Source organism: Rosa rugosa, chromosome 3, assembly GCF_958449725.1.
Source record: "Rosa rugosa chromosome 3, drRosRugo1.1, whole genome shotgun sequence".
Classification (NCBI taxonomy): Eukaryota; Viridiplantae; Streptophyta; class Magnoliopsida; order Rosales; family Rosaceae; genus Rosa; species Rosa rugosa.
The window spans coordinates 28,211,898-28,235,575 of NC_084822.1; the positions used below are offsets into that span (position 1 = coordinate 28,211,898).

Genomic DNA, 23,678 nt, shown 5'->3' on the forward strand with positions numbered 1-23,678 from the left:
ACTCCCTAACTGGACCCATTGTGCTGTGGCCATAGGCCGTTTCGCTAGTAGTGAACGGAGATCAGAAACAAGAGTATTCAAATATGTTAAGAGTTATTCATTCCCAAAAAAAAAATATATATATGTTAAGAGTTATACCCAGCAAAAACAGAGCATAAAGAGCTAACAAAAATATCGAATAGAAGTTTTTTTTTTTTTTTAGAATAATATTGAATAGAAGTTGAGTGGATCTATAATTAACAATGTATCAGACCTTCATAACAAGGTTTCAAGTTCCTCCAACTACAAAATTGAAAGAAAGTTTGATACTTCCAAAATACATACCTATGAGAGGAAGATTAAGCTCTGCCAGAAGCTCCCATCTATAAATACTTACCATCATAGTCCACAATGCTCCCAATTGCGTCTCGATCATTAACAAAAACAAGAGGCTTGGGCGTGAAGATCCATCGATGGGTATCTTTCCAGGTTTTCTGGGTTTGTTTCTGCTATGTGGGATGCTGCATTGCATTGTTGAATGCCATGTCCATTACCACGACTTTGTAGTAAGTACCGGTTTCCAACTTTTTTTATTACTATAGACACCGCCTGAAAATGAGACTCTAAGCATTCCATGTACATGGCATGTTTTTTTCGTACAAGTATTCTGGAATAGGAACTCAAAATCATCTTAATTATACACCAAGATACCATCTGCTAAGGCGATACTAAAACTAAGCTAATAAAAAACAGGCTTTATAAGATTTTTTTTTTTTCTTTTTCTCTACGACTTTTACGTCTGTTATACCTGTTTGCTGTGTAACTTAATTACTGAGCATGATACGCCTTTAAAATTCATCACAGCTGAGAAGACGGCTGCAACTAACTCCTATATTGGAGCAGACATCTATGTTATGTTGCAAGAAATATTTTTTTTTGTGATTTTTTTGCAATTAATTAATGTAGCTCAAGAAGGAGAACTTTACAAGATTATGTAACACAAAGAGCATGCTGGTAGTGAATGGCAGTTTTCCGGGGCCAGTCATTCGTGTGCAAAAGGGGGATACTGTCTTTGTCAATGTTCACAATCAAGGAGATTATGGAGTCACTATTCACTGGTATACTGCTAATATCTCTCTTAGGTGTAATTTAAATAAAATTAGCTTCGATGAATGCCATTATATAATTAGGTACATTACAGTTCTCATAATTCTTGTGTCCCTCAATCAATTTCATGTTTATTTGCAATGAGTTGTTATAAATTCTTTTTCAAAACATTATTTTTCATTAAGAATGGTATACATGTTTGACACGTTGCAATATTGATGAGATTTTAAGAAAGAAAAAAGTATATATAACTCCTATATGTGTAGCACATTGACATTGGAAATCGACTTGTACGTAGTTTTTTTTTTCATTTCTTTTTTTTTTTCCGATAAAAGACTTGTACTTAGTTGTGGCTATAACCACTTTACTAATACGAAGATGTGTCCATCAGCCCATCATGCATAGATGTACATTTTTCCTTCCTCTGCAACCACGTATAGATCTACGGGGGGTTTCCATCTCTAGATCGAAATTCCCATCGAAATGCATTCTGCAAGGAGATGGTTTCAACCAGACACTTTGAAACGGTGACCGTGTTGATCTCTATGAGTGGTCCATCTCATTCTTTAGTTGTCGGCAATGCTGATGCGTTGCTTATAACCCTTCCAAATTCACGCTTTGAAGCCTCCAAAAAACGGCTTTCCATTCAAATTCTTGGTAGAGCGTGGAGTAAAGAGGAAGTATTAAATGAACTACATTACATAAGAAAGTCATTCCGTCAAATCCTACTGTTATACATCCATGACAAAGAAAACACGGGGCTCTGCAACCATAAATAATAAAAACTTAGAACTCATGTGTTTTTGTGAGATGAGCATAAAGCTCTGAATATTCAAAATACTAATTTGACCCCAATATCTAAATTTTTATACAAAAACTACCTGGGTCTCAAACAACATAACCAAGCCCAAAAGCCAAATCCAACCCTATATCTCCTGGCCTCTTAGAGTAAGTTCACCTATTGAGGTTGAGTTAATACTATTCACTATTTTTTACCTTTTATTTTCACCATTTAGGTCACTCGGTTAGATGCTTTTCACAAAAGGTCACTCTGGGTCACTTTCTGGGTCAATTTCGTGACCTACAAACTGACATTTTTTGTCATACGACCCATGTTGACGCCTGGAAGCAATCTGAAGAGAAATTTGATGTTGAAAGTCAGCGCCGATGACCGATGTACCCACAAACAGGGGCCCAAATAATGTAGGGTTAGGATTTGTGGTTGATTAGTTGTCAAAGAAAATCGAGCATTGGATGCTTGAAAAGTTAATGTCATGTTGACTGAGATTCTGCCACAAGTCTCAAGGTGCTGCATCGCCACCAAGTTAGGGTACTAACTACTAAATGTAGTGGCCACGTTGGTTGCTGACAAAAAAAAAAAATATTATGGCTTGTTGCCAGTTGCCACTACATATGTACGAAGTCATGGGTTCGAGTCACCATGGGGGCAGGAGTGAAACCCTTTAATCCTCTTTTAAAAAAGAAGTAAAAAACAAAAAAACAAAAACCTAATGACTCCGAAGCAAATAAAGTAAAATAATCCTGAAAGCCACGGGTATTTGCGACCTAACAAGAATTTAGACAGTACTTTGGGCATAGAGGCCCAATCCATCCAACCACCCAATAAAGGGGTAGTCCAAGCCTTGTAAAACCCTAGTCCAATGAGCCCATAATAAATAGTCCTTATAAAATGGCTTTGGGGAAATTTTCAAAAAAACAAAAACCTAATGACTCCGAAGCAAATAAAGTAAAATAATCCTGAAAGCCACGGGTATTTGCGACCTAACAAGAATTTAGACAGTACTTTGGGCATAGAGGCCCAATCCATCCAACCACCCAATAAAGGGGTCGTCCAAGCCTTGTAAAACCCTAGTCCAATGAGCCCATAATAAATAGTCCTTATAAAATGGCTTTGGGGAAATTTTCAAGTTCCAATACCTCCTTATTTGTATACGCATGAGCAACAAAAAAAAAAAAAAAAGATACTATATCATTTTTTCTCAAATTTATGTATATTATCAAGATATTTATAATCAATTAAGTCTAATGTATCTTTTGTTGTTTATAGGCACGGAGTACATCAACCAAGAAATCCATGGTCAGATGGTCCTGAGTATATCACACAATGTGCCATTGAACCTGGTTCAAATTTTACTTACGAGGTTATATTTTCCGATGAGGAAGGAACACTTTGGTGGCATGCTCATAGTGAATGGACCAGAGCAAGTGTCCATGGTGCCATTGTCATTATGCCCGTTGATAATACAGAGTTTCCATTTCCTAAACCTGATGGAGAAGATATTATTGTATTTGGTATGTAGCATTAACTTCACTTTCATTCATTTATTATTCCATAATTTAATAGGGCTACACACACTTTATTAGACTTTGTGTAAACCCTTAGGCCTCGTCTGGTTCGCGGGAAGAAAATTAATTCCTTAGGAAATTCGATGGGAAAGGAAAACAAACTTCCCACTAACTTTCCTTTCCGCTATTTGGAAACGTTGGGAAGTAAGGAGAAAATGCATGTTTGTCTCCATTCTAATGTTTAGTTTGTGTAAGGAAAGGAAACAAAACCATACTAATATTCCATTTTTATCCTCATATATAATTACAAAATCTCATAAAATTTTTAAATAAAATTGTCAATAATAATTTTCAACAAAGATATAAATATACTTATACTATATAATTAATGCAGAGAAAGTGGAAGGGAAAATGAATCATTTGGAGGATGAGATGATTCACTTTTCCCTATATTTTTCCTTCTTAAAGGAAAGTTATTCCTTTCCTTGTGCATAATAAACATAGGAAATGAATAACTTTCCTTTCCCAAGCCCCCAATTCTGTGAACCAAACGAGGCCTTAGATTTAAAATCAAGCAGTTGTCTAGTTTAATTGTGAATGATGTGAACATACCCAAAGATGACGCAAAAAATACATATATAATATTATAAATTTTCTAACTAAAAAATTAGCTTAAAACCCATATTAATTAGGCTTGGGATCGGTTTGGCTCGGCTCGGGAACAGGCCTATACCGATACCGAGTTTATAGTCGGCTCGGTTCGGTTTGGAATGCCGGAATGTCATCTGCAATACCGATTAGTCCCGAAACCGATCGGTTCGGTATCAATCGGTCTGAACTGCTTTGAATATCAAAATTTCCAGAAACCTGAAAAAATGCAGCATTGTAAATTTGCAAACCTTTCTAATTAGTTCTCCAATGAACTTCATGCAAATTTAAAACTCATTTGATCCCACAAGTCCACAACCACACACTGCCCACTGCCTAGCACATCAACAAAAGTTCACTCAATCAGTCAATTACATCTTAATGATCTTATCATTATGTGTATATATATAACTACGAAAGAGGCATAATCAAATAATCAATAACTAAGACCATCTTATCATTGTCAATTTCTTATTTTCAACTGGTGCTTAACTACTTAGCATTATAATTTTCAACAAGCACTCTTTAATATTAGTACCTTAACAGCAGCTCTACCTACATAGGATTGCAGATTTGCAGGGTCTGCTATAAACTACACAAACACCAAATGCTATAAAATCTCTTTGCATATAAAGAACTAAAATTTCACTACTGAAACCTCACAGATCCAACCACTAATCAACCCCAAATTCAATCATGCTGCTACAAAGTACAAAGCATGAATGAAAACAGAAAAATCTTATAAAGTGAGAGACTTACTCGTAGTTTTCCCATCGATTCAGAGTGGGAGGCTTGAAGAATCGAGTTGAGTCAAATCGAGGCTTTTAAGTCTTAACTTCTTCACTCTTGAACTCTGATTTGGTCTCTGTGAGAGGACTGAGAGGAGTGACCGAGTGAGAGCCTTCGATTCTTCGATGGAGGGAAGAGAGGAGTGAGAGCCTACGATTCTTCAATGGAGGGCAGAGAGGAGTGAGAGCCTTCGAATTCGAATCTCCTCTCTGGGTCTTCGAATCTTTGATGGAGGGCAGAGAGGACTCAGAGGAGAGGCTCAGTTTAGGAATTTAGGGTTTGTGTGAGATTGTGAGTTGAGAACGGCAGAACGTGAAATGAATTGGTCAATTGGGATTTGGGAGTTTAGGGTTGACATTTACGACAAGTCATGCTTCCTATTTAAAACATTAGAAAATCGGGTCGGGTCGGACAATAGGGTATCTATTTGACCCATACCGATGCCGACCCGTTTACCTACTTTTTAGTACGGTTTGGTTCGGGAATATGTGGAACTGATTTTGCAAAATAACCCGATCGGTATCGGCTCGGATCGAACGGTTTCGGTCTCGGTTTGTTGGTTTGGAATTCCCAGGCCTAATATTAATCTAGCGTGCAACTTGAATTTTTTATATGCTAGATTGAGAAGCCCTAGTTAGATAGGTGTTTGTCTCCAACCACATACACATTGAGAGATTTGTAGACTCCCGAATTCAATTTCATCTCAAGTTTCATAAGATTGATAGTCTAACTTGGAATGTACTTTGATTAGTTTATGTAGAAAACTGCAATCTTCAGTTCATCAATTATGTTGAAAGAAGAGAATAAGGCCATCTTATAATTTTATTTTTATTTTTTAAAAAGACTTTTTTTCTCTATTTTTTCCTTCTACTTTTGCTTAGGAAGTTTGGGTCAGCGGTGGTGGTGGGGAGCTCCTCCTCATCTCTGATCAGGCCTGCAAATGAGGCAGGGGCGGGGGAATTCCACTCTCCTAATCATGATTAGGGAAACGATGATGGGGCTCCCTGTGGTGTGGGCTTTCATCATAGACTTCCAAATCTCTTTGCCTTCAGGTTTCCGATTGACAATTGACGGCTTTTTGGTGGCTTGGATCTGACTTGGGGATGGTAGGGCGTTCACTGCGGCGGAGAGGAGACAACTTCTGCTTATCTTGGAGGCAGTTGTTGGTATCGCTGCTAGGGCTTAGGGTTAAAGGTTGTGACATTGCGGCAGAGGTAGGCGCCATGTCGGTGATTGCGACGGAGAATGATGACGAGTTGGTGGCTGACGATGTGGTGGTGGGTGGTCGGCGAGTGTGGGGGTCGATGCTGTGGCGCTAAAGCCAACATGCGGTGGCTTTTGGGCCTAGGGTTTCCCCTTGGGTATTGGGTTCGAGTTTTGGGCTTCTGGGCTAGGTTCTTTTGGGTATGGGGTTTGTATTTCTTATTCGACCCACTCTGGACTAATATTTCTTTGAGTTTCTTTGAGCATCCACATTTAACTTTAATGTAGAATTACGTGTGTGGCAGGTGTCTTTGTAATTCTACCAATATCTTTATTAAATACTAGTCTGCAATCACATGCTCTGCATGTGTAAGAAAAATTTTAATTGTAAAAAAAAAAAAAAAAAAGGTTATCTGCAAAAGAAAATAGATTCAATGGGTAGTTATTGCAAAGAGAAAATAGTGGGAGAGAAAAGTAGAGGCTGTGGAATAATTTCTTTTCAATTTTCTTAATAAAATCTATTTTATAATTGTCTTATTTACCCTTGTGATTTAATTTATTATCAAATTTTTTTAATCTTTCAGGGTTAAAGCTGTCAAAATTTTCAGTTTTGGCTAACAAAGCCTATTCTCTTAATAATAGTATAGATATAACTTTCTTACCAAAGATATCTAGAGGGAGAGTGAGAGCGAACCCTAGCTTTGTCGGCAGTTTTCAAGCCGTGCTCATTGTCGACGCTCGCCGTCGATGGGTTTGGCTTTGGTTGTCATCGGCGTCTAAGGAGGAACTGTGTGTGAAGTAGATTGATCGGTGGTTTTCGAGTGAAGCAGATCGGAGGCTAACGTTTTGATTTGCAAAGCGGCAAAGACGATCGACGGGGGTAGGTCGGCGATGTTATAGGGCGAGGTTATATTGGATCTGCGCCGGATTTGGGTTCGTGTGCTCTTGGTGCTCGGATCTGGTTGGGTTTTGACCGGAGTTGTATGGTTTTTTTTTTTTTTATCTTTGTTGATTGAAGAGAGATGAAGTGGTGGAAAGGCCGACCGCCAGAAGTTCAGATGCCGCTAACGGCGGTGGCGGCGACTACCTGGCACTGTGTTTGGGCTTCTGTTCCAAGAACTCAGGTTTGGGCTTGCGCCTTTGATCCTGGGCCCAATTTGAGTAAGCAAAGTTCAAAGAAGAGCAAGAAGACCAACCTATTGCTGAGGTTGTTAGCTGCCAGAAGATTTTAATTTCTGCTATTAAACAATTGGGTGCAAGTCGTTAGGGGTAAACTCTATTAGATTTTCTAAGATGTTTCTAGTTGTGATTTGTACCACAATTGCGTGCCGGCAAATTAGACTGGAGGAATGATTTTTCCTTAGAAAGCGAGGCTATTCTTGTTTGGTTAGGCTTGCGTCATGCGAGCGTCCCATTAGACTTTAATGAATTTAGTTTAGCTTAGATTGATTATCCGATTTTCCGAATGTTCTTATATAAGTTTTGTTAGACTCTGACCTGTTTTCATGGCTTGATTACTAATGCAATCAACTTCTATTCAAAAAAAAATATCTTTATTAAATATTTTTTTCTTATCAAAATTAACATTACTACGACAAAAGGTATCATAGTATTTACAAAATTTGATTTAGTATGTTGATAATGAGTTTTAGATATCTATAGTAAGTTTATGTTTGTCTTCCTTTTATACTTATGGGTATATGACCCCATATTGTTAAACTAAACTTGTAAATTTATATTTAAAATTGTAGGAAGTTGGTATAATACTACTGAAGATGTGAACGATGTGGTTGCTGAGGACCTCCAAGATGGCAGTGACACTCCTAACTCGGATTGCTACACAATAAATGGACAACCAGGAGATTTTCTCCCATGTTCAAATGGTATTTGCTTAAATTCGCAGTATTTTGAATAAAAATAAAAGTAGAAGACTTAGAATCCATATATTGGTAACTAAACATGTATTTCACATAGAAACTAGAATATACATTTTGTGATGGATAATGAATTAGGTAAGACACATGTGTTAAGTATAGAATGTGACATTTAGACACATGTAAAAAACATCTAGTTCCTTTCTATGACTTACAATTTTGAATTTTCTTAGTGAAATAATATTATAATATGAAAATCAACATTTATTTCCTTTATATTATTTGTTTACATCAGCAAAAAGTAACAATTGAGAGTTTTTCTATTGGAACCTCCAAATTTACTCACTTGACTTCTATGCTTTTTACACCTCCTATCAAATTTTCAAATACTAAATTTACTCATTAAACTTCACTAAAGTTCCTCAAATAACCTCACTCATATAATTTACAAACAAACTAAGATCTTTATAATAAAAAACTTAGTCATTTCAATGATTTAATTACTTTATAAATCTTAATTACATCTCCATTCCTTAATCAGACAACATAAATCTCTTATCCAATAAAAAAAATCAAACACAAATGAATCATGAAACTATTATGCTTTATTATTTTCCCTATCCAAATTTATTCTCATTTTCTCTTAATGTTTCTCTATTTTCTGTACCTCATGATTCATTACTTAAATATTTATTTATTTATTTTTATTTGCTAGCTCTGTTTTTTTTTTCTTCTTCTTTTTGTAAATATAATTGATAAATTTAGATTTAGGTCATAATACAATTTATGTTGTTCTCCCTGACCAATATGTGTTCAATATGCATATCATACATTTCATTACTAATTAATAGAGAAGTACCCTCACATATAATTTATTGTCATTGTTGTCTTACAGCTAGTACGTATCGTTTGCAAGTGGAGTATGGCAAGACATATCTTCTTCGCCTTATTAATGCAGTTATGAATGTAGAAATTTATTTTGCAATTGCTGAACATAGCCTCACTGTTGTCGGTATGGATGCATCATATGTTAAACCTATTGTGACAGACTTTATCATGATTGGTCCTGGACAAACAATGGATATTTTGATCACGGCCAACCAGTCTCAGGGCACATACTACATGGCCGCTAGACAATATAACACTGTGAGGAAGGATATTTTAGACTATGATAATTCAACTGTGACAGGAATTCTCGAGTATAAAGGCAATTACACACTCCCAACACACCCAATTTTTCCAAGTACCCTACCTACCATATTTGATTTAGTAGCAGCAAAAAAATTCACAGATCGTCTCAAGAGCCTGGCAACCATAAGCCACCCAGCAGATGTGCCGAAGAATTTAACCACCAGAATGTACTTAATAGCTTCATCTAATTATGGTTTCGTTAATCACTCTGGTCAGTACGAAACTGGCGTAGCTGCTAGTTTAAACAATGTAAGCTGGGCTAACCCATCAACAGATGTGTTACGTGCATACTACAGGTATTTCCTATTCATCATTTTGTTTGTTGAAGGTTAATAATTTTGTGATCTGTGCTTCATTCAAAGATAAGAAAAAGCTTAGTGTAGTCCATAAGTGTTTATTAGATAAAGATAGTATCATTAGGAATATGGACGAATGCATTATTTGATTTGAGGTACCTTGTACAATTAAAATAAACTTATGTTCAAATCATATTGTTGTTGTGTAGGAACATGGAAGGATTTTATACCTCAGACTTTCCTAATTTTCCACCATCATTTTATGACTTCGCGTCAGAAGATTATCCTGATACTACGATCATAACTGCCAAAGGAACCAAGGTCAAGGTATTAGAGTACAATGAAGAGGTTGAAATAGTGTTCCAAGGTACTAATGTGCTTGATGCTTCTGAGGATCATCCCATGCACATGCATGGCTATAGCTTTTATGTAGTTGGATCAGGGGCTGGAAATTTTGACAATGAAACAGACCCCAAAGCGTATAATTTGGTTGATCCTCCAAAGATGAATACTGTTTCACTCCCAAAAGTAGGATGGGTTGCTATTAGATTCAAAGCAAGTAATCCTGGTAGGCTTCTTTTGAAATAAGCTGCACTAAATTCACTTTAAATTTTGGAATATTGATATCATTAATGGTTACACAAAGTTGTTGGTTCAATTAATTTACTGTAGATGATTATTTCAGGGGTTTGGTTTTGGCATTGTCATTTTGATCGACATTTGACTTGGGGTATGAGCTTTGTGATGATAGTCAAAGATGGAGATACACCTGAGACGAGCATACGTAAACCACCCCCAAACATGCCTCCATGTAATGGTTCACCAACCATCAGGCTACAACCTTTTGATATGCTTAGCAAGATAGCAGGTGAGTAAATGATGCTTTCTTGTATAACTAGTCAAACTAATATTGTATTCCACATGATACAAAAGTTTTCAGATTGAAATCGAATAAAAAAAACTAATATGGAAAATAAGTTTATATATATATATACACACACACATAATATTTGATTGTTGAACGAATAAGAATATATATATATATATATATATATATATATATATATATATATATTTATTTATTTATTCTTATTCGTTCAACAATCAAATAATATGTGTGTGTATATATATATATATATATATTTATTTATTTATTTATTCTTATTCGTTCAACAATCAAATAATATGTGTGTGTGTATATATATATATAAACTATATATATATATATATATATATATATATATATATATATATATATATATATATATATATTCATGCCAGTAACATCAAATTTTTGTTATCCAAATACACAAAATTGAAGATGGAAACAATTAATTTTAGAAGATTTTGCAGCCGTACTTGCATTTCATATAACTCAATTAAAAAAGGCATTGTTGTAAAAATGTGAAGAAATTCCAACAAATGAAACAAGAAAATAATTTCATAGTATCATGGGAATAAGAGTGATAATAGATATAAGAGAACAAATTGAAAGTAAGAATTAGTGTAGTATATATAGATTTTTATGTATGAAAACTCATCGAGTCAAGACGTGGAGAGCACTGTCCAAAGAAAATTCATCCCTTATTACATAGGGTTGAATAATGAACATCTCTCATAGATATAACAACCCTAAGAAACTCCATTCAACCTTAATCATCTGCACCAATATAGTGTATGATTAAAATAGATATGTCCTATAATTTATATGTGAACTAAAGGTGGGTCAGGTGTTTTGCTAGATTAGTTGCATTTTGGTGGATTTGTACGCGGAGTATGGGTATCACCTCACAACTGATCCCACATATGTATGCGATCATCTCAAGATCTTATTCACATATATCATACCATAAACAAGACATATATGTCTTCTAACTCTAAGTTTTTACCTTTATATAGGTCACACTCACATATAATCATACTTAGCCTCATTAATCATACAACGATTAGATTATAAAATTATAAAATCGTTAAAAATTATAATAAAATAATAAAATTTAAATTTAAAAAACCCCACAAAAAAGAGAAATAATTAAATAAAAAATAAACTTTAAATTGCTAAAAATTCTAAGGTTAATTAGTCATCCCTATTTTGAATAAACATCATCATATAGATTTCATTGATTAAGATCAGGCCATAATGATTATTACATACCCTGCCGCTGCTATTTATAGACAGACAAGAAGTTGTGGTGAAGCCGCGCTGATATATAGGATATATCCACTCATTAGACATATATTGCTCACTTATTTAAAGTAAGTTTATTCAATTATGAACTAGTTTTGCATAGTAATAGGCTAAAGTTTAAACAAACTAAATTAAAATCCCCTTCCCATATATTGCTCAACCAACACACTAGATCATCTGCAGCCAAAAGTCGAAGCCCAGAAACCAACCATGCACCTGTGATGACCTAGATTTTCGTTATTTAATTTTGGTAATTAATAATGGACTAGTTGTACGAATAATTGTTATTGTGCTTTATTCGTAGGTTGTATCTGAAGTGGAATGATTTTCGTATGTATAATTATTATATGTTGGGATTCTCGGAAAACTTCCTTCACGAGAGTTGTAGAGCGTGTCGATACGAGTTCGTGGACATGCGAAACGCGTCAATCGGAGTTCGTATGAAGAAGTTATGGCCATTGGAAGAAGTTTCTGTTTTAGTATAAATAGAGAAAATCAGAAAATTCTTTCATAATTCCACTTTCCTTTTCTGGAAATCCTTCTCTCTCTCTCTTCTCTCTCGACTGCACCTTCAGAATCGAAGTTATCCGGCTGACCTGACTTTTCCGGCGAACTCCGACAGTGAAACTCTCCAGATCAGATCGCCTCCTTGCTCTGGTTGTCCCTCTGGCATCCTCTAGCAGCGATTCTCACCCACGGCGGCGCTAGAAGGCGGCGAAGATTTGTGTATTCGGACCCGGCCGGAAAACACAGCTCCAACGACGCCACGACTTTATGCTTCCTGTTGTGAGTTCGTAGAAGCCTCCTGGATCGATCTGTGGTGGTTGTTTGGATCGATTTACGTGAAACTTGGTTCAACTCGGATTGAACGGTAATCCACAGCTTGCAAGATAGATTTCGACCCTTTATGTTTAGATTTTGACTTCGTGCTAGTTATGAAAATGGTTAAGCATGCTGGGATAAACATATTTGATGTTGGAAGTTTTGTGAAATATTGAGTTTTGGCCGGCGGCGGTGCGCCACCGCCTGTGGCGGCGTTTCGGCCATATTAGGAACTGTTTATGGTATTATATATCTTCTACTCGTCGATACGAGCATTTCGATATATAATATGCAAATTTTGGAGTTCGTATGAATTTGTTATGATTTTTGCGGTTTCATACCGGTTGATTTATTCGATTCGTGAGGATCCGAGCGTCCGATCGACTTGCGGTTTAGACATATCGATCGTGGAAGTATTCCGGAGACTTTGGGAGGTCTAGGATGTGGTTTTGCCTCAATTGGCGCCACTTTGGGGATTTTAGTTCAAAACAGAGGTTTCGGACTTAAATCGTTTGTGAATTGTTACTAAGTTGAAACCGTATGTGATTAGGTACTTGCCGAAGTATTTTTGGATGGTTATTTGGTGGATTGACTGCTTTGTTCTATATTGAAGACGCAGCGGGAGTTTCGAGGTGAGTAATCTCACAAGGTTCATTTATGAACGGAATACCCTTATCGTTTTGAGAGTTATTTAGTAACTGCAAACTATAGTTGGTATTAGTAGGCATTCCTGAGCGGATGACTACGTATATATATATTTACGTGAAATATATATGTATTTGTGGGTTGTGTTGATTTATGAAAACAATATGCATGAATGATGCTTTTTATTGTTTTGTGTTGTGGCTTTTCGGAAAACAATGATTATGGAAATGTTGATTTCGATTGTTTTGAAAAGCGTTGAGATTGTGTAACATTTTGAGTCCTGTGCGACTTCTTTAATGTTTTATTCCAAGGGACTGAAAAGTTCGAGGAATGAAGGTCTATGACCTTGGGCAGAATATCAAGTAATCACGTCTTTGGCTGGACGAGTGGTTACGAATTCAGTTAGAGCTCTAGTCTGTCTGCCATATAGGTGATTCATGGGGTAACGGGAATTGGTTATATCTAACTCATGAGATTACGTGTTTTTAGGGAACAATGTGTGAATTGCTTTCCTTATTAACTGTTTTTAAGGTGACAAGGTGCAAGTTGTTTTCCTTATTAACGATTTGATAGAATTCAAGGTGTGAGTTGTTTTCTATGGTATGGTTATGGTACGATTGATAGGTACGATTTGATAGAATTCAAGGTGTGAGTTGTTTTCTATGGTACGGTTACGGTACGATTGATAGGTACGATTTGATAGAAATCAAGCGTGAGTTGCTTTCTATGTTTCGTTTTAAAAGAAACCAAGATGTAAGTTGCTTTCTTTTATTTCGATTTGAAAGGAAATTAAAGTGTGAGTTATTCTCCTTTGTTTCGTGTTTTAAGGAATCAAAGCGTGAGTTGTTTTCCTTATTTCGGGTGTGAGTTATGTTGATTGTTTTGAGTTACTCATACGGGCTTGCAAAAGCTTACCGGGTTTGCAAAAGCTTACCTGATTTGTGTTAAAAATCAGGGGCGTGACAGCACAAGGCCCCGAAGTAGATGCCCAATTAGCATCAAGCATAGTCGAACTGCCAGAAACCCCCAAGACGCCGCCGCCGCCATCTGAGGTACCAACTTTAACGCCCTTCTTGTCGTTGTACGGAGTCGAGATGGAGCTGCCTAGCCAGAAGATCAGAACACGATGATCCGGATCGAATGAGAGAGAAGCAAGCAGTCGCGTTGCCTCCTCCCTCGCAAACAAACTCCTTTTTGTGGGAAAAATACCTTTCAGAGTTTCTAAGAACACCGCATACCCTCCCCCCCTTCTAACACCCTCCAAAATGAAAGTTAGGTAAAAAGACCCATCAACATTCATTTTGAGCATCATATATGCTTCTCCAAGAAAAAATGGTCACTCTCCCAAATTTGCAGCTAGAAAATTGCCATGAGAGTAATACACAGATTAAAAATCTTGAGCAACCAAAGAATTAGGTTTAGACATTAGTCTCCAGCCTTGCTTAGCTGGATAGATAGATTTTGAGCATGCACATGTTTAAATTTCATGCCACTTTCTTCTTTAGGTATACGCATTCTCTCCAAAGACCTCCAATGTACCTTCTTTTTTTCATCTGTACTGCCCAAAAAAATTGGGCACTCAACTGCTGTAAATCATCACATAAAGACTTAGGCAATATGTAATAATTCATCACATAAATAGGTAAGGTTTGAGCTACTACTTTGATTAAAACCTCTTTACTTCCAGAGTTGAGAATTTTGGAGCGCCAACTAATAATGTTTTTAGTTAACCTCTCTTTCAAATAGGCAAAGATAGTAGCTTTGGATTACCCTACATGTATTGGCAAGCCTAGATAGAGACCATGCTCTGACACACATTGTACCGCAAGTATAGCAGCTAGTTGAGTTTTTTAATGCATACTAACATTGCCACTAGAAACAACACTAGACTTCTGCAAATTAATCTTCTGGCATGAAGCTCTTTCATACAAAATGAAAAAGTGCTTGAACTGTTAGCATTCTCTGATAGTTCATTCCCCAAAATGAAAACTATTATCCGCAAATAGCATGTGATGAATAACAGGAGTTGTAGGAGACATAGATAAGCCTCTGATAGTACAATTTTGAACTGAAGATGATATCACAGAAGATAACACTTCTGCACACATAATAAAGAGGTAAGGAGAAAGGATCTCCTTGCCTAATGTTGCACTTAAACATTGATAATGCTAAAGCCAAATAAAGTAGACTAATGTTCTATACCGGTATTAATTAGTTCATCATTGTTCTTTAGAGGTTGAGACTCTAAGTTTCAGAATGTCTTTATTTTCTTTACTTCAGTCAAGTTTTGAGAAGAAGTTCTAGGAAGTTGTAGTTTGAAGTAATATATATGTGAGAAACTGAAAAGTCACCAGATGAAATAAAAATAAAAAACTAACACAACTAATAGACTGTGGCATTGGGTTTAGAAAGGCTAGTTAATGCCTGTTAACGTTAGAACCGAAGGCTCTAGTTAGCTTTAGAGAAAATAGAGAGAGAGAGACACACACACAAAGAAGTATAGTGGTTCGTCTCCCGCCTTAGCGGGAAACTACGTCCACTTGAAAGTTTAACTAGTGTGTTTGGGCCTTGCGGCCCAAGGGGATTACAAGAGATGTAATGAGATGTAGAGTAAGTGGGAAGGAGTCTCCTTTTATAGGGGAGGGAGGCTCCTTGCTTTACATGTTCTTCAATGTGGGACAAGAAGTCCCATTCTAATATAGAAATACATATTATGGAGGCATATTGGCAAGGCCGGACAGGTTGCTTCCCGGTGAGGTCTTGGCCGCTTCCGACTACAACAGGGTAGGTTGGTTATATGTCGGGCTACGGGATGTATGTCTTGGTTGGGCTCCACCATGGTTTGTGGGCCCCTCCTAAGAGGGTGTTACTTATGCTTGGTGATGTAGCAAATCCTCCATATTGTTGGAGGTATGTACAACGCCTGCAATTTTCGTTTGGTTCCTATAAATGATTCTAACTTTATCCTAATTTGTTTAAGAAATGAAAGTGGAAGAAGATATATCTAGAGTTGCTCACTCGGCTTAGGCTTTAGTAACTTATTCTCAACTTGCAAGCAAGATAAGGAGCTACATTTACTCACTAGTTCGCATATATCTAACTTAGGCTTTAGGGGCTAATATAATAATATTCGTAGTATTATAGCTCAAAGATTATCATATTGCTTTTTGATATTTTTTTTGTTAAGCTTTGGAATGATGGCATTATCTAACTTGCTAAATTCGTTATTGAAGTAAACTTTTCACGGAAATTAGTTATTCAATTTTAGTTTGGTGTGTTGATCAATATCAATATATATTTGCAACTATTTTTTTTATTTATTAATTCAGAAAGAGCAAGTTTTCCTCTGTACTTAATTACTTTTTTTTTTCTATAAGAAAAAGAAGAAAAAAAACTAGACTGAAGAGTCTATATGGCACCCGCCGTTAAAGTCGACTACCTGTATTCTATAACTTGATCAGTTCTTTCAAGAGGCTTAGTAGTGCAGAGTATGAATAAGTTATGAATTGCTTTATCTACTTTGAGAAACTCACACCATATCTGTTATTGCAGGTGACACAAAATAGCTAGTTGAAATCCAAGTTGATGAGCTCATGGACTTCTGCAGGTCTTTTTTTTTTGTATTTCATTTTAATTCAAGAATAATTTGTAAGCTTTTGAAGTCTGTTACTTTATGTCTTTAAGTAGTTTAGACTACAAGCTGATTTATTGAGGAGAAAGTTTTAGGAAGTATAAACCGAATAATTCATTTGTATAATAATAAGTTGAAAGAGTTCCTCTACCTAAAATAAAGACAATAAGAGTTTATGTGTTTGTGTATTGGTGTGACAATACATCACTTGTTTTTTAAAAAACCTATCCCATTGCTACATCACTTTATTATAAGGAACTAATTTACATTATTATATATGACATTAGTTCACTAGGCCAAAAAAGGTTGTATGAAGAGTCTGTTGTTGTGAAAGGTCTAGCCGTTTGATGGGATATCAGAGAATGGCAGGAAACTGTCATCTAATTAAATTTCGTAGAAAAGAAATGTCATACCCCGATTTTCAGGCACAATTAATAAGCAAAATAAACAATCACAAATATGTCGGGCGTGATGGTTCATACATCAACACTAATACTTGGAAATTTTTTCTTTTAAAACAAGTAAACAAAGATGCCCTGAACCCACAATGTTAATACAGACTCATTCTTTAGACTCACAAATTACATTACTCTAAGTTTACAAATTAAATTGGACAACAATTCAATAAGTCAATCCTGAACAATACAGACTCATTCTTTTGACTCACAAATTACATTACTCTTAAGTTCACAAATTAAACTGCACAATAATTCAATAAGTAAACCCACCCACCACACTCACTACACAGTGGAAGACTATCAAGTGCGAAATCGCACAATCGGATTCGCAACCTTCTACAACAATAACAAAGAAACTTCAACCACGTTCACCTTAACCTACAGGATAAACCCCTACACCATTGAATAGTGAACTGGGTTGTAACAACAACTGGTAAGCTTTTGAAGCTCATGTGAGTAAACTCAGAGAACCAAAACAGAAACACGTGCTTCATTCATCTCAACCTAGACAAATCGATAAGCATAAATCACAGCAACAACCATCAATTTCTCATATTTCAAGAACATGCATCAGTAAGTTAACTCGTGACTAAAATCTATATGTTCTGACTCTCATCTTAGCATTTGATTTCACAAAATCGCAGTCAAATAAAACCACTTCAAGGAATATTTGAAATCATTTTAATGTGCAATAGCAAATTACAAAATCATTCTTCATTTGTCTCGACCAAAAGGTATTTGTCACCTCAGTGATGTTTCAAATCATTTTAGTCTCCCGATCATTCCAAGAAATCACACTCCTTTCATCTCAATAGGAAGCATTTGTCATCATTGTGACATCATAATTCATTTCGCAACTCACCACAATCTCACGAAGGAATATGAATCTCAACCCACAACCGCACTCACAATTTATGCTAAGTAAAACCAGTAATCCTGTATAGAAAATTAGTTCAGGAGATCACCCAAAATCATACAATCCAAAATTATAGTAATCCCTGTGTATAGTTTAGTTCAGGGAACTACACTAAAAGCACACACTCAAATATCATAGTAACCCACTCTTAAACCAGAGGCACTAGCGCCATCATTTTATGAGCGAGGTGATCTTGGAGAGGCGTGTGGTGACACGTCAGAGATGATTTCGGCCTAAGCCTGAGCTCAAGTGATAGTCCGCCTGGTGGTATTTTTGGAGGTCATGACAAATACATTGACTGACTTAGCCATTAGAGGAGTGAAGACCGCCAACCACGGTCTTCCACCTGACTCCATTGTATTTTACTTGACAGGCGACGCTAGCGCCATTTATTCTTCTTTAACTGTCCGAACTTAGACCTACATTAATGGGGTCTAGCTACCTCCAGAACTTGGACATTAACATTAGCGCCGTCTATGGAAACCTTGAGCTAAAGGTCACTCACTCATAACCTACCATGACAAATGGTAGCGGGGAAGATGCTGATGATCAAGTGGATCAATCCGTCAACCCCCAACCCCCCACGACTGTCCTGGTGCATTCATTATGCAACACTCCAGCTAACGCTGAAGACCAACCTCAAAACACACCTAAGGTCCCCCAGACCTAATCGGTAATAGAAGATCAACCTGGCGCCAACTATCATGTACCAAACCAAGACCTTGCCACCAAGCTGAAACAGGCACTGCCGAATTTGCATCAGGAAAATAGAGAGCGAGAGCAGGAGCGAAAGGAGAAAGCGACAGCTCTCAACCAAGTGGCATAATTGTTGTCAAAATTTGACGAACTAAAAAAGGCATTAGCGGGCAATGCCAACCCTGCATAAAGTGATCATTCGTAAAGTGCAGGACCTAGCGCGAATGCCAGAATTAGGGTGACGACGATGCTAATACTCCGCATGGAGGTCTCATTGAACCCACCTGAGCTGGCGGGGCTGGGGCTAGTTCCGGTAGCAGATTCACACTCACTTGAGAACTCCTTCAGTGCAGGCTAAACTAGGGCAGCGGCAAATCCATCGCCACGCCAGCCACCACCTCAAATCACAAATCAAGCGTACCCAAGACCCACATTTGACTCTACGGCCTCGGTCCTTGACAAAATACAGGAGCTGGAGGAGTGACTGCTCCGAGCAGAAATGGGCGCACTAACGCCAACCCCAAACCCTCTCGTTGCTGGACGCCTGCCCTATTCACAGTCAAAATCCAGTAAACCATCAGACCAACATATGCAAAAAGGCCAAAGATCGCCCAATATAGCAGCCTGACAGATCCTTTTGTCTACATGGACACATTTAAGAAGGTAACTAACAACAAGGGTTTTGATGATTATACCCTATGTCACTTGTTCAGCGAGATGTTAGATGGCAATGCCCTGGGCTGGTTCTTTGAATGCCCAACAAGGTGGTCGCTTCCTTGTTATCTAGGTGTTTTTTTTATCTAGTTGTATCTAGAATAAGCATTCATCAAGCTATGAAGCTCATGTTCGATGGTGGCATCGAACACTTGGTCGATACGGGGCAAAGGGAAGCTGTCTTTTGAGTAAGCATTGTTCAGATTTTTGAAGTCAAGCACATTAGCTACTTTTCGTTCGCTTTCTTGACTATAATAACATTTGAAGTCCATTATGGATAGAAAGTTTCGTAGATGAATCCTATGTCTTTGAGTCTTGTTACCTCTGCCTGGATGGCCTGATATTTCTCTTCATCGAATGCTCTACGTTTTTGCTTGATCGGGTAGGATGATGATTTGATGCTCAGCTTGTGGCAGATGACATCTGACGAGATTCCGGGAATATCTGCATAAGACCAGGAAAAGACCTTGGATTATTCTTTCAATAGCTTGATCAGATCGTCCCTGACTTCTGGCTCCAGTTGAGCCCCAATACATACTGTCCGCTCGGGATGTTCGTTTGATAATTGCACATTGACCAGAGTTACCGCTGGATCTAACATTGTTCATGTCTGAGCCTTGTCTAGTGGGTCCTCAGATTTGTCCGTTGGCCTTGGGAGATCCGTTGCTGACATGATTTTTGAACAGGCTCTCGAGCGTGCTATGGTTGTGGAGTAATATTCTCTAGCGATATGTTGGTTTTCACTAGGGCTGGGCATATGTCGGGCCGGTTCAGTCTTAGGCCCAAACCGTTTTCGGACCGGAATAGTCGGTTAGGCCCAAATCCAAACCGAGCACCGAATACAAAAAGAGTGGGCCGAAATGTCGGGTCGGCCCGGTTCGGTTTTTGAGTGGGTCGAACTTTCAGTTCTTGGGTCGTTTTATTTTTTAGTCACTTTTGGCCCAATATTTGCAGGCCCAAGTTTATCATTTTCACATTTTACCTGCTGTTTTTTTTGGATCATTCAGCCATTCTCAAGCCCATCTACAAGGCATACAATTCAAATATAACACCTGCTTTTACATCCTAAACGACCTAAACACCTAAACAATAAACATTTAAGCAAAAGAGCTGCAGCCATACAGAAAATCAAGAGAGCTGCAGCCATATTCCATACTCGATAGCCAAACTCCAAACTTAGTTAATACTTAATAGTTACAGACCTAAATAAAAATAGAGAACAATTCAACCAAACTCCAAGTTATTACAAGCCATATTCCATTCTCCAAAGTCCAAACTTATTGACAAACCTAAATAAAAAGAGCTGCAGCTTGCAGGTTTGCTTCAATGCTTCATCAGTCTCCCAATTCAGCAGGTACATCTTGAGTAACACAAGAATCTGCAATTAATCAGATCAACATCAAATTCTAAAAGGCCAAAACATAAACAGACCAGTCAGTACTTCATTTAAGCTACCTGCTTCCATCTTTTCCAATTCAGCATATTGCTTCATTTCAGTCCTAGTAGGCTCTTTGAACAATGGCTTACTAGCAACCCTCAACCAATCACTTGAACAGACAAGAGCCTCAACCATTTTAGGGGTTAAACTTGCCCTAAATGGATCCACAATCCTCTTTCCAAGACTGAAGGCGCTTTCGGAAGCTACGATTGATGCAGGCACAGCCAAAGCATCCCTAGCAATCTGCGACAAGATTGGAAACCTCCCAGCATTTTCTTTCCACCAATCCAACAATTGAAAGCTTTGATTTGAAGGGTCCTCAGACGGCTCCAGCAGGTATTTGTCTACTTCATTCTTGATCTCGACAACATCCTTTTCTTGCCTAAGCTTCATGAACTCATTCATGCTTGCAGCATGGCTATCCTCATTCTCTAAACTTGCATTTACAGCGCCAAACAGTGGCTGGGTTGCAGAAAAGGAAGCTTGTGCTGCCTCGGGATCATTTTCAACATACTCAGCAAAGAGCTGCAGAAACAAGCTCTTGACTTCGAGTACCATCGAAGCCACCATGGTCTTGTCTTGCTGCAGTTTTGGAAAGAAATACTCCAAGTACAACAGTTTGTACCTACACAAAAATTAAGAAAGGCCATTTCATTATCATTTAATCATAAAACCGAGGGCTGCACTATCATTATCATTTCACAACAGTTCATGTCATTAACATTATAACATCATTATTAACTGAAGAAGACAAGTCAGACCATCATGCCAACAAACATTAATGCAGTTCATTATCAGTTAATTAAATCAGAAATCAAACTATGACATTAACAGAAAATTACCTTGGATCCAACACCACTGCTATCAGCAGTATCTTGTTCAAATCTTCAAGCCTCCCCCAATATTTGTCGAACTTCTTTTTCATTGAATTCCCAATGTTCACCATCAATGCATCATCACCTTGTAAAGACATAAATAAATCCACAATTAGAAATCACAGAAAATTGACAAGTGAAAAAAAATAACAAAAAAACAAATTGAAATAAGCAATGTTCTTTACCTTTGATACACTTGTCCAGCTCTCCAATGATGGTACACATCCAAAGCAATGGCTGGTTTGCTGTCACAACACTTGTCCCACTAAACTTGAGCGTTGCATCGTAAAATATCTTCAAGAACTTGACCAGCCTTGCAGCCTTCTCCCAATCAAGTCCAATCGGAGGTCCATCTCTCTTCTTTCCACCAACTCTCTCATTGAAATAGGATTCAAACTGTGAATCCTCATCCTCCAACCTAAGAAAGGCTTTTCGGTACTTTATTGCTATGTCTAGCATAAAGTACGTCGAGTTCCATCTAGTGCAGACATCTAAAGGCACTATCCCACCCTTGTGGTCGACTTTTTCTTGAGCTGCACACTCACGGAATTTTTCCAGCCTAGCAGGACTTGACTTAATATACTTGACACAATTTCTGATCCCCTCTATTGAGGAATCCAGCTCCTGCATTCCATCCTTAACAACTAAGTTAAGGATGTGACAGCAGCACCTCATATGCAGAAATTCCCCACGTAAAACCAACTCTCTCCAATTCCCTATCTTTTCTCTCATGTAATCTAAAGCCACTTGATTAGGAGATGCATTATCCACGATAATTGTAAATACTTTCTCTATTCCCCACCCAATTAAACAGGTCTCAACTAGCTGCCCTATTGTCTTGCCCCTATGGTTCGGTATCACAGTGAAATTAAGGATTCGTTTGTGCAGAACCCAATCATCATCAATGAAGTGGGTTGTGAGAACCATGTAGTTGATATTTTGGACCGAAGTCCAAGTATCAGTGGTTAGGGACACTCTCTGACCATAGGTGGCTAAGATATTTTAAATCCTAGTCCTCTCCGATTGATAGAGATCCCAGATCTCTCTAGCAATGGTCATGCGGGATAGTTGCTTAAACTGTGGCTGAAGTGTTTTCATGAAATCAATGAATCCCTGCCCCTCAACAAAGCTAAAGGGCAGTTCATCCCTAATGACCATCCTAGCACAAGCTAACCTAGACACATCTTGATCAAAAGACCTTGCAACTAGCTTTCCCCCAACTTCCCCAGACTCAAACACTAAGTTTTTCTGCTTTTTGGCTGGAAGGTAAAGTGGGCATTTCTTACACTGATAGAGCATGTGATTTCTCATCGAGCTTGTGCCGTTGGACTTGGAGTGCACCAAGTAAATCTGCGGGCAGTAGTTGCATTTCGCCTTCGGCTTCAACATCTTTGTACCATCAGGGTTCAGCAGCTTCGTGAAGTGATCCCATGCCACACTTTTGTTCTTTCTCTTCGAACCAGACAAAATTTCAACCTCCGACGCAGCAGTAGGTGTTGCAGCAGCACTAGGTGTTGCAGCAGCACCAGGTGTTGCAGCAGCAGGCTGAACTGGAATGCTTGAACTGGATGCAGCAACACTAGTTCCCATGCTAGAATCCATATCAGTTCCAACGGTTAAAGCTCCAGTATGTTCTTCCATCATCTGCATTATCAAAACAAGATTCCATTAATAAACACATACCATTAGAATGAAACCTAGTCAACAAAATTTCATAGCCAAAAACCCACAGTTTATCACAGAATCACAGTTTATCATTAACAGTGAGATCACAGATCATGGAGATCACAGTTTATCTTAAACTTTATAAACCCACAGTTTATCTTAAACTTTATAAAACATTAAAACCCATAGTTTGTCATAGATCAGTGAGATCATAGTTTATCACAGAACCACAGAAC

At 37.6% G+C, this 23,678-nt stretch overlaps 1 protein-coding gene across 2 annotated transcripts; it reads left to right on the forward strand.

Moving 5' to 3' along the window:
* The first annotated feature begins 385 nt into the window (after positions 1–385).
* Positions 386–16,832, forward strand: LOC133735222 (putative laccase-9). 2 transcript variants are annotated; one of them, XM_062162631.1, is made up of 8 exons: positions 386–545; positions 946–1,097; positions 3,155–3,399; positions 7,785–7,916; positions 8,803–9,394; positions 9,604–9,962; positions 10,080–10,266; positions 16,602–16,832. In XM_062162631.1, the coding sequence occupies exons 1-8, from the start codon at positions 453–455 to the stop codon at positions 16,603–16,605; spliced, it is 1,764 nt and encodes a 587-aa protein (XP_062018615.1). In that variant the 5' UTR covers positions 386–452; the 3' UTR covers positions 16,606–16,832. The 2 variants fall into 2 exon arrangements, with proteins under 2 accessions (XP_062018615.1, XP_062018614.1); XM_062162630.1 differs by having other exon boundaries at positions 10,080–10,262; positions 16,602–16,831.
* The last annotated feature ends 6,846 nt before the right edge of the window (positions 16,833–23,678 follow it).

What these genes read in the sequence shown, in the direction of transcription:
- LOC133735222 (XM_062162630.1), top strand. Translation starts at nt 453, where the DNA reads ATGGGTATCTTTCCAGGTTTTCTGGGTTTGTTTCTGCTATGTGGGATG. An exon ending in AGAAGATATTATTGTATTTG is followed by an intron (nt 3,400 to 7,784) that starts GTATGTAGCATT and finishes TTAAAATTGTAG; the next exon opens with GAAGTTGGTATAATACTACT. An exon ending in TTTTCTCCCATGTTCAAATG is followed by an intron (nt 7,917 to 8,802) that starts GTATTTGCTTAA and finishes GTTGTCTTACAG; the next exon opens with CTAGTACGTATCGTTTGCAA.